General features: G+C 33.9%; 1 protein-coding gene across 1 annotated transcript; it reads left to right on the forward strand.

Annotated features, from left to right (window-relative positions):
* The first annotated feature begins 407 nt into the window (after nt 1-407).
* On the forward strand, nt 408-3,227 carry LOC145129548 (phosphoinositide phospholipase C 4-like). Its single transcript, XM_079064296.1, has 7 exons — nt 408-886; nt 1,021-1,217; nt 1,309-1,842; nt 2,005-2,122; nt 2,494-2,646; nt 2,732-2,818; nt 2,934-3,227. The coding sequence occupies exons 1-7, from the start codon at nt 578-580 to the stop codon at nt 3,225-3,227; spliced, it is 1,692 nt and encodes a 563-aa protein (XP_078920422.1). The 5' UTR covers nt 408-577.
* The last annotated feature ends 9,363 nt before the right edge of the window (nt 3,228-12,590 follow it).

The raw sequence follows: 12,590 nt of genomic DNA on the forward strand, positions 1-12,590 counted from the left end.
ATACCACAGGGACCATTCTTGCAATTTTGTGTTATATATATATATATATATATATATATATATATATATATATATATATATATATATATATATATATATATATATATATATTTGAAATAATTTTAAAAAAGCTTCATAAACAGTTAAAAAACTACTTCGGATAGTTTTTCAAAGAAGCGACTAACATTACAAGAGTTTCATTTTGCAAGACATGAACCAGTCTCCTTATTTATTAGACGGATAATATTTAAATAAGGCGGGAAGCAAATACTTCAACCATTCCATTTGACTGATTGATTCTGTGTGTTCGTATGACGATCGACGACACTAAATCAAGCAGAAGATCAACATTCCACACACACACACAAACACACACACTCTCTCTCTCATCGCTCCATCTGAGAATCTACAAAGAGAAGCACATCGCGGAAAGTCAGTTTGTGTTGCGTAATCCTCAATCGCCCATCACCTTTAGCCACACTCTATATATACTTACTCGCCCAAATTCCAAATTCCCATCACCCACATTTCTTACCCTAAATAGCCGGAGAGAATCTACACACAGAGTGAAAGGGTAATGGGGAATTACAGTGTATGCTGGTGTTTTACTAGGAAGTTCAAGATATCGGAAGCAGAGCCACCTACTGACGTCAAAGAAGCATTCAAGAAATACTCCGGCGATGGGATCCACATGACGGCAGATCAGTTCCGGCGGTTTTTGGAGGAATACCAGGGCGACGATGGACAGGAAGCTGAGCGTATAGTGGAGCAGATACTTCACAAGCGGCATCATCTTGCCAAGTTTATAAACAGGAAGTCTCTTTCTCTAGATGATTTCCATCACTTTCTCTTCAACACCGACCTTAATCCCCCAATTAGATCACAGGTATCTTCGATTTGATCCAATATTCATTCTATTTCTTCCGTTAATTGAGAATTCAAACAAGTCCATATTGGATATGATTCGTATAAGTACTATTTCATTGATGAGAATGGTTGCTTATTTCGCCCAAATTTTAGGTTCACCAAGATATGACTGCTCCCTTATCCCATTACTTCATATACACTGGCCACAACTCGTACTTGACTGGGAACCAGTTAAGCAGCAATTGCAGTGAAGTTCCAATCATCAAAGCACTCAAACGAGGTGTAAGAGTCATAGAACTTGATCTATGGCCAAACTCATCAAAAACTAATGTGCATGTTCTTCATGGAAGGTATGCAATTAACTTACTTCCATACTTGAAACCAATCAAACTATCAAAGAGTATGCCATCATATTCACAGTCATCATCATGCTGCATGCAGGACCCTGACGAGTCCTGTAGAACTCATGAGGTGTTTGAAAGCAATCAAAGAGTACGCCTTCACAGCTTCCCCTTATCCAGTCATCATAACACTTGAAGACCACCTTACACCTGATCTTCAAGCAAAAGTAGCTCAAATGGTCACTGAAACATTTGGGTCAATGCTATTTTTCCCTGAATCAGAGAAGTTGAAAGAACTTCTAACACCTGAGAGCTTAAAGTATCGAATCTTGATTTCAACCAAACCTCCAAAAGAGTACCTTGCAGCTGAAGATGACAAGCAAAGTAGGTCAAGAAAGTGCCGAGTTTCTGATGATGATGGTGTGTGTTATATGTTGCAGTCAGAAAATGACATTGAAGGAAAAAGATCACCTTCATCTCCTGTTTACAAGCAGCTAATTGCTATTCATGCTGGGAAACCAAAAGGTGGATTGAAGGATGCATTGAAAGTTGAAAATGACGAAGTTAGACGCCTAAGTTTGGTTGAACAAGCACTCGAAAAGGCTGTAGAAAATCATGGGCATGATGTAGTAAGGTATAAAATATATGAAATTTGATAACAACTCATTCCATTAATTTGATACATAGGTTGCTTGGCTTGTCCATAACTTATGGTTTAAGGTGTTACAGATTAATAATACGAATTTGATGATCATATCTGTATTTCTTATATGTATTGTGAATGTTTTTTTTCTAGGTTCAGCCAGAAGAATATTCTTAGGATTTATCCCAAAGGAACTCGTATTACCTCTTCCAATTACAAGCCATTAATTGGTTGGCTACATGGAGCTCAAATGGTTGCATTTAATATGCAGGTTAGCTACTTTTCTATATCTATAATTTCTTAAACAACAAAGTATTAATGCTAAATAACAAAGTTTGGTTTAATGGTAAATAACAAAGCATTAAGAGCATCCACAATGCATGGTTTAATAAGGTGAAATGCTTAGTTGGCCTTCAATGGATTAAACCCATGCCAAGTTGGCATGCAATGGGTTTGGAGTTCACTGGAAAAATAAAAAACAAGTTTTTTTCTTTTAAAATATGTTGGAGTTCAATTCATTGTATGAAATAAATGGTAAAGGTGTATGTAAAGTGGATTTCATTAAACTTTATAGAGTTCAATGCATATTGTGATGTCTTAGTAACCAATTAATGTCTATAATTAATATTATATTTAATGCAGGGATATGGTAGATCACTGTGGTTAATGCATGGAATGTTCAGATCTAATGGAGGTTGTGGTTATGTGAAAAAACCGGATTTTTTAATGGGGCATGGGCCCAAGAATGAGGTGCTTAATCTTAAAGAAAAGATTCCAGCTAAAACATCTTTAAAGGTCAATTAATACCCTTATTAGCAAAATATTCTAGCTGCTTAAACTAGGAATAATTCTTCTTACATTGTGATATTTTATTTAACAGGTGAATATTTATATGGGAGATGGGTGGCATTTGGATTTTAAGAAAACTCATTTTGATAAATACTCCCCACCAGATTTCTACACCAGGGTAATTAATTATCTTTACTCTCTTAACTTAACAATCAAAGCTGTACTATTAAAATATATATGTTTAAATGAAATGGTAACTAAATAGTATATGAAATGGTGGATTAATGAGACAGGTGGGTATAGCTGGAGCACCAGTTGATAAGAAAATGAAAAAGACAAAGATCAAGGAGGACAACTGGACACCTGTTTGGAATGAAGAGTTTACATTTCCATTATCAGTTCCTGAATTAGCTTTACTTCGTATTGAAGTACATGGTTACAACATGTCAGAAAAAGATAATTTTGCTGGCCAAATTTGTTTGCCTGTTAATGAGTTGAGGCCAGGGATTCGTGCAATTCCACTTTGTAACCGTAAAGGAGATCAATATACATCCGCAAGGTTACTCATGCGGTTCGAGTTCATCTAAAATATGGACCAACCATCTCATTTTCTGGTTTATGTTAACTTAGACTAGCTTATTTTTCATTTTTAGAGGTGGGCTTGGCATGCTAATTCGTGTCCATCGTTTTCTTTTATAGAGATTGTGTCACTTGTTGTAGGAAAGAGTTGTTGTCTTTCAATATTGAAATAAAACCTTGTATACATGTTTATGAAAGGAAAAGCTATTCATTTTTATGCAATGATGCAACGTCAATTCAAAACGGGATGTTGATTGGTGTCAAAAGGATTTGGATCAATCAATTCCTTCAAAGAAGCATTACTGAAAACCACAAGGTCAACCGTATCCTGGGGTTATGCCAGTAATTACATTCTTACGCTATGATTTTCGAGTTAGTTTAGTGATCGGGGACTTGGGGTGAGGGAAACCATAGAGATAAATGTTGATTGTGGACACTGATATGACATTTGACTAAGAGAGTTGCGACGTAGCTTACATCGCAGTTGTGGTGTGTTGAGGTTTAGTCTATGGTAGTAGTTATCATACGGTACGCGATGCTCAGTTCTAAGAAGCTACAATTTTGAGTACCAAAGTTGTGGTGCTCAATGTTTTTCATTACAAATAGATACCCATGTATATTTGTAACAAAAAGCGGAAAGCATTTGTGATGGTTGTACATTCTACAATCTTATAAAATCTCATTATAGGTCAGTTGTAGATTAGCATACTTACTGTGACTGTACGAACCACGTAAATCCTTGTGGTCTTGTTTTTTACTTCGCATCTTTATTTTGTGTGTTTATCACATTTTTAATCATAACAATTGTATCAGAGTTATGGTTGAAGACAGGGAGGTTAAGATCAATAAATTTGAAGGTTTTTGACTTTTGGAAGATGTCGATCGTAGATTATCTCTATTGGAATAAGTTACACGGACCCATTGTCTCGAAAGATGCTTGAAGCGGTGAATCAAGAGGATTGGACCATGTTGAAGCAATAGTCTCTTGGAGTTGTCAAGTTGTCATTGCCATAGAATGTTGTGTATGCAATTGTCAACAAGAAGACAATGGTTGGGTTGATCAAGGCGTTATCTAGCATATATGATAAAACAACGGTTAAGAATAAGGTTTTCTTAATTAGATACTTGGTGAATATGAAGATGAAGGAAGGAATTTTGATGACAGGTCGCATAAAGTTTAATTTGATACTATATAGGTTAGTATCAGTTGAAATTAAATTTGATGATAAAATCCACGCATTAGTGTTATTATATTCATTTTCCGAAAGTTGTTATGGAACAGTTACAATAGCAGTTCATCAAGAACTACTAAGCTTACATTTGAAGGCATCACGATTTGATCCTAGATGAGGATATCTGCAAGGGGAATTCTCTAGCAGTTCGTTGAGTACAAAAGAAATGAACTAGACATAAAGTAGAGACGATAACAAGAGAGGAAGATCGTGTTCGAAATACGTTTCCAATATCATAACTAATTTGTATAACGTTGAGAATAATAGCAAAGTCTTTTTTATGTTGGCCTCAACAACTAAAATAGCTACAACTTACTAGAGAGATTGAGATAAATAGTTTATTAATTTATTACAGGTTAATAAATTAATTAGAAACTAGTTAAAATTAATTATAATTAATTTGGATTTAGTTACATTTAATCTAAAGGTACAGGGGTTGAATAGTAATTGGTTAATAGTTGAGTAACACGAATATTCTGGAATTCCCTACATGTGGACGGTTTTGAGTAGCTTACACACAACTTCTAGAATCAACTTCCAGAATCAATCTAGATAACAGATAAGAAAAAGATTTGAATCATGATTAAATCTGATTATTTAATTGATTCAAATCATGATTATCTGGAAAATATCACAATTATATAACGACCCCTCTAGGCCTTAGAGAAATCGTTCATACTCCCCATAAGGTTGAGCAAATCGATTTTCAACCTCTCTCTCTCTCTCTCTTTATATATATATATATATATATATATATATATATATATATATATATATATATATATATATATATATATATATATAGGTTTAGGTTCTATGGAAAACAAAAAACCCTAAAAAAACCCTAAAAATCATAAAAATGCATAAAAAAAATACTTAGAGATCACAAAACTTTTTTTTGAATTTTTTTATAAAAAATCGCAGCTTTTTATTAAAATTCGCTGAAAAAAAAAATAAAAATCAACTTTTTTTTTTTATAAAAAAAAAAGTTTTTTTTTCAAATTTTTTTTCACCGAATTTCTTTAAAAGGCTGCGAATTTTTCATAAAAAATGTCAATTTTTTTTTATGATCTCTAGGTATTTTTTTTATGCATTTTTATGATTTTTAGGGTTTTTTTTGTTTTCCAAATAACCCTTCCCTATATATATATATATATATATATATATATATATATATATATATATATATATATATATATATATATATATATATATATATAAGTTCTAGGGTTTTTAGTTTTTTGGGTGTGAGACATTCTACTTTGGGTGTTAGACTCTCCAAGAGCAACAAGGAGATCGAAATCACCAAGTCTTCAAGCGACAAGTTCGATTTTGTCAAAATGTTAGTAAACCAATCCTTTTCTTTAGTTTATAATGCTAGTCTGGAGGTACGTTGTTATAATAGTAAAACCTAGTTCTTAGGGTGCATGTACACTTAAAGTTTATATCAAATATATTGTTGCCTAATTTTTGTGTATAGATGCCTAGTAAACCCATCAACGGTATCAGAGCAATTAGGTTTTGATTATAGACAATATTGTTAAAAACTGAAGAAACCTACTAGTCGCAGGGCGCGACGCGCCCAAATATGGACGTGACACACTTTCTGGCGAATGGCAGGTTTCAGGAGTTTTTGCTATAATTTCGGATTTAAGGTTTATCTTTAGTTTTAAACATTATTTTAAACTGTTTAAATTGGACAATTAATCTGAAAAGATAAATATGCCTAAAAGACTAGGAATTACAAATAATGATTTGAAATCAATTAATTATAAGATTAATTAAAGATAATTTGTTTAAATCATATAATTTTAAATTGTTTTTAAATTTACCTTACATATAATTATAAAAGATTATAAAAGAATATGTAAAGACCCAAAAAAATTTATATATGTAATACAATTACTATATGTAAAAGAATATTACAACATGTGTTCTCACATGTTTAAGTAATGATCGTTATTCGAATCAAGACCATGTCTCATTCATGAAGTCATACTATAAGAGAGGTATAAGGAAACAGCCTATAAAATTACCGTTGAATGAGTGTCCTTTTCACTTACCACTTCTTTGTGTGGTGGATTGTTGTTATCCGAAAGGGTTCGATAAGATGATGTCTCGTTAAAAGTATAACAAATAAAAATACTAAAAACAAAACTACCGTTCTTAGTTATTTTAGGAAAATATGAATAGTTTATAATCCATGAATAATGCACATTTGGTCCTTATAGTCTATTTATGGAGCGTGCGTAGTTTACCGACACATCAATTTGAGATATAAGAAGAAAGTGAGGTGACGCTTATGGTCGTGGTCTTGTTGGTGAAGCGTGTGTGGTTAACCAGAATGTCAAGTTGAGGACCATAACATAATCAAGGGTCACACATTATTGCCTGGTTGGTTTACCATCTTAGTTGTGATACCTCGACATCCTAGACAACAAAAAGGGATGTGCAAATCCGAGATTAACATGTCATTGAATAGTTTCAATGAATCTCAAAAGATCTAGGAGTTTCATGGTGATTAAAATTTGTAAAGTTCATTGCCTACCTAAAACAAAATTGTGATATGATTATAGTATCCTTCCTCATAAATCGAATTAAAATATGGATCCTAGCCTTAAAATAAATTGGGTAATTATTTACGGATTAAAATCAACTAACTAAACTTTGTTTCTCCTTTTATATTTCGGGTATCAATGGTCTTCCTCTTCCACCTCCTCATCCCACCAACACCAACTTTTCTCTTATCTGTGTTCTTCATAGAGAGAAGCTCACTGTCAGAGCTAATTATCTCGATTGGATGAGAAAACTAAGGATCACATTCAGGTATGACAATCAAGAATACGTGCTTGATGAACCGATCCAAGAAATCGACAATAACTCTATTAATTAAGAGAAAGTTGCTCACGCCAAACACATGGATGAATCGAATAAGGTTTCTTGTATCATGATAGTCGCCATGTCATCAGACCTTCAAAAGGCTTTCTAGAACAGTTGGGTGTATGATATGAACTTGCAACTAACCGAAATGTATCAACGAAAGGAAAGGCAAGAGTGACTTGAGATTGTCAAAGCCCTAACGTCATGCAAAATCAAAGAATGTGGCTCAGTGTGTGCTCATGTTCAACAAATGAAGAGCTACATAGACCGAATCGAGAACTTCTATAACACCCGATTCAAGGTATTTTTCATTTTTGACATTTGGTGTATAAATGCTTTGCAGATTTGGTCCTTATGGGGCATTATTGCCATTTTCGGAAAAGAGGGAGCACGATGGGCGTACTTCTCATATGCTGGGCATACACACCTAGGGGACAAACCCTAAATTTTAGGGTTTAGACCTTATTTAAACATCATTATGATCAATGATCCTTTCATTTCTCGGCCTCCATTACCCTTTGAGCCCCATTTCGAAACCCTAGCCCCTCTTGAGAAGATTTGACCCTCTTTGTGTGTGTTTTAGTGTGTGTTGGTGAGCTTTGAGGAGGAAGAGCTTAGAAGAAGAAGCTTTGATCATAGGAGAGCTTGTAGATCCAGATTTCACTCATCCTTTCCAGCTTCATTAAGGTATAAAGCTTGGAACTTGCTCATTGTATGTTTAGATCTAGTCTTTATAGATTTTTGCTTACTTTTGGTCCCATGAATGAGATCTAGTGGGTTTCTTCCACCCCAGAAGTTAGGAGTTGCTTCTCTTGATGTTTCTGAGGTCTCTAGTCCATAAAGTTAGCATCTTGATGGTTGTGGATCAACCATTCATGTGTTTATGTCCATTTGGTGAAAGTAGAATGTTAAATATAGGGTTTGGGTTCATTTAAGCCATGCAAAGGCTCCAAGTTAGTGACTTTATGAATTAAGACATTCCACAAGACTTGGATCTGAAGTTTGGACGTCTGATTTTTGTTGGGTTTTAGTTCAAAAATAGTTTCATAAACTTAAAAATATGGCAACAGAAGACTTAAAAATTTGAACATAACATAAAATTTTATACCCGCCAAGGATCTCCTTGCAAATTATAGAAAGATAAAATACCAACCATAGAAAGGATGAAGAAATAACAACCTTTGTTGTTCTTTGGATCCTCTTGGGAGGCTTGGAAGTTGATGAGGAATGTGGAACCTTTGAGACACCAACAATGACTCAACTTGATGTAGATGCTAGTCCATAAACTCTTAATCTCTTAAGCTTTAATTTCATAACCAATATGAACTTAAAGAGGGCATGAAAATGCAAGTAATCTTCAAGAAGAGATGAAGAAAAGAGAGAGAGAGAGAGAGAGAGAGAGAGAGAGAGAGAGAGAGAGAGAGTAACCTCCTCTAAGGAGGTTATGGTTTTGGGAAGCAAGAATGAAGCCACCAATTCAAGAGTGGAAGCCTCATATTTATATTGTCTTAAAGTGAAGTCTTTAACCATTAGGTCCTTCCACGTTAGACAAGCATGTCCCTAAAGCTTACATGTCTCCCATGCTTCTTATTACTTTTGATTAAACAAACATGAAAGCCATACTCTTGTCTTTTGACTCTTATTTAAAAAAATAATAATAAAAGGAAGACAAAAGCTTTATATTTTATAAACCAAGTTTATAAAATATAAACTTTAACTTTTTGGTAAAAGACAAAAGAATTTATCTAGTCCAAAATGTTGTGCATGACTTATTAGTTCATACCATATGAATTATATATAATGTTACTTGCTAATGGAAATTATTATTTCCTATAAATAAATAATTTCCAATTTAATTATAAGAGTTTATTGAATATTTATTAAAATCAATTTCTAATAAATAATCAATTATATCAAGTTGTTGTTAGTGTGACCTATTAGTATCATATGTTAATTAGTAATATCACTTTAATATGATTCTTGAGCATACTAGATCTTTTAATATCCCGCTTGCACAAGATTCATATTAGACCGATATAGACAGTGGTGAACGTCTAGAAAAAATTTCAATGCCCCCATCAACATACGACTTTGTGCCATTCTATCAATGCCCAATTCCCAGAAGCCCAAGGCTACAATTGGTGTATAAGGTAAGTTTATCAGTTATCCCTTTGCTACAGACATCATGTTGAACATGAGATACAGATCGCGATCAATCTCATTACTTGTTCAACTTTTGGTAAGGCGCCTTAGATGTCTAACTCTCAACACATAAGAGGAACAAATCTCGTCTTTACTACATAAGCCTCTTGCATAGTTCACACCATACCTGAAAATGGCTTTTATAACTGCCCGGTTAAGGAACATCATTTAACCACATCAAAGCATAGTACTCCCTACACTCAAGTCTCACTATGTATCTCAAGTGTTAAGGATACAAAGATAGTACCTTTAAATCAAGTATCATTCATGATATCGATCCATGATATGATCTTGATGTGGGTTAGTTCAATACTAGTTCTCTGACAAGTATCTATGAAACTTGGTTACAACCACTGGCCTACTTTCATCTAGTGAGAGTCAATCAATCCAAATCAGATTAGTCTTACTTCATAATTGCTCCCACAATTATAACCGTCTATGAACTTTTAGGAATAATAACATTATTCATAGATTAAACATGTTAATTTAGAACACAACAAGTATTAATGTGATGACTATATCCCAATATATCATAACATTATCTAATAGTTGTTGTTACAATGTTCCAACATCTAAATACTAAATCCAAATCAAAAACTCATTTCTAGAATAATAAAGTCTTATAACTGAAGTGTGACCATTCATACTTAGCTCAAAAGAATGACCTTATCAATGGATCTGGCAAAATTTAATCTGTGTGAATTCTGTGAATACTATCATCTCCATACTTAACTTTACTATAAGTATAGTTAAATATCTTGGAGAATATGATTGGTGTTCTTTCGTGACATAGAGTATCTTAGCTTGATTAAGTATACTCTCAAAGTCACAAAGATTTCTATGTGATCCTTGAATGACATAAATCAACATAGTTTTTCAGTGATCCCATTCATCCAATCATATTTGAATTCAACTTCTAAAGTAGTGTATTCTTATTTTGTAGTAGATTGTGTCGTTATGTTTTGCTTGGACCTCATTCCAACAAGACTTGCCCTTCATTCCATAATGAAGTCAAAATCCAATTATAATTCATAATTATTTATATCTGTTTAGAAATTAACATCTTATGAGCTCTTTCTATAAAGATCCTTTCTAAACTGATTGTCTCATATACACTCTCTTAGTTCTTCTAAAGTACTCTTAGAATGTTCTCTTAGTCATCCAGTGACCTAACCATGTATTCAATTAGTATCCTATGACATGCTTACAGCATGATCAAATACCATGTCCTATGCATAATATGGCATAAATGATGAATTCATTTGTCAAGCAAATAGAATATAAATCATTTATTCTAGTTCAAGCCTATGAGCTATATACTTTTGAGGCTAGCTCAAAATGGTGCCATATGAAAATGCCAAGAATTCTCCAAAAGAATCTAGTGTCTTGATCCCTTTCAAGATATTTCCAACATATGTATAAGGATATGAAACTTTTAACATTCCTTTTTATCTATCACTTATGGATTTTACATTCCAAGAATGTATCTTCTCCTTCCTAAGTCTTTCATTTTAGAAACACTTTCCGAGTCAAGGTGAAAACGACCTTGCTTAGTCACAATGTGATTTCAAAAAAATTAAGTATGTCTTATTCATACAAGATTAGGAATTTCACTATGCTCCCACTAGTTCTTAGTAAACAACATGTTCTATTCATTTTGATATAAAAACACACCTTATGGTTTTACATAAAATGATGATTATAACATTTAGATGTTTGCTTTATATCCACAAGTGGATCTCAAGCTCTACACATTTTGTTAGGATAACTTGGATTAAGAAAACCTCCAGGCTAATCTATATAGATATCTTCCAGTATATGTCTATTAAGAAAAGCGGTCTTTCTTGAAATCTATTTACTATATCTCATATTAAGAATATGAACTTATAGCAAATAATATCCTTGTTGATCTAATCATAGCTAATTGTGAAAAAGGTTTGATCACAGTCAATTTCATGAGTATGATGAGGACCATAGTCAATGACATGAGTATGAGAAAATCATTTTACTACAAGTCTTTCTTTAAATGTGTATGGTTATCCATGTAATGTATTCTTTCTAGAAGAATCATTTACTCCTTCTAGCCTTGCTATAGGGATAAATTTTAATCAAGCCCATTCTTGATTATCATACATGGATTGCATCTCATGTTCATGACTCTAAGTCATTTATCAGATTCGAGATCTGACATAGCATCTTGGTATTTGATGGATTTTCCAGAAACCATCAATAAAATCTCATCAGTGAGAGATTCCACATTTCTCAAGTCATAGATGAATTCTACCACTAATGCGAACAATTTATGTTTGTGAATAGCTATTATTCAAGTCTAGCAACCGACTCGTCGAGCCCACGACTATCTTCATCGGACTCGCCGAGTCGACCATTCAACTCGCCAAGTCCCTTCAGTCCTTAATCCATACAGATGCTTTTTAAGCCATGCTAAGGTTCCATATTGCAGATCCAGCTTCCCAAGGCGTGTTTATCACATAAAGTTGCAAACTTTACGTGCATGCAAAGCTCTAAAGTCTTAAAATGACAAAACCAAGCTTGTAAAGAAGTCTTACACTTGAGGGGAGGTTCATACTTGCCAACTTGACAACTTTATGGACTTAGAGACCAAAGAGAGCGCAGATCTGAAGTTACAACTTCAGATCTTAGCTCAAACACAAGAAAGGCTTCCTAAAAACCCACCCAAAAGAGATCTAGGAAGAAAATGAGCCAAGGCAACAACTTAATACCTTCAAAAGAGTGTCAACTGAAGTAGATCTTTGATTCCCACGAGTTTCTTGCTTCTAACCACTTGTTCCCCAAGCTTTTCTCACCAAAATCCTTCTTCAAAGCTTAAGACACACAAATGGAGTACACTCACACGAATTAGGGTTTTGGAATGATAAGGGGCTGTGACAGGGGAGGCTGGGGAGGCCAATGATCCTTTAAATAGGGTGCAAAACCCGAAAATTAGGGTTTCATCCTCCAGCTCCTACTCGTTGAGTCCCTATTTGGACTCGGCGAGTAGGTCACTTAAACATGTGGACCAACCCTCTGCTACTCGAC

The sequence above is a fragment of the Lactuca virosa genome, chromosome 8, assembly GCF_052849685.1.
Source record: "Lactuca virosa cultivar CGN04683 chromosome 8, Lactuca_virosa_CGN04683_v6, whole genome shotgun sequence".
NCBI classification, from domain to species: domain Eukaryota; kingdom Viridiplantae; phylum Streptophyta; class Magnoliopsida; order Asterales; family Asteraceae; genus Lactuca; species Lactuca virosa.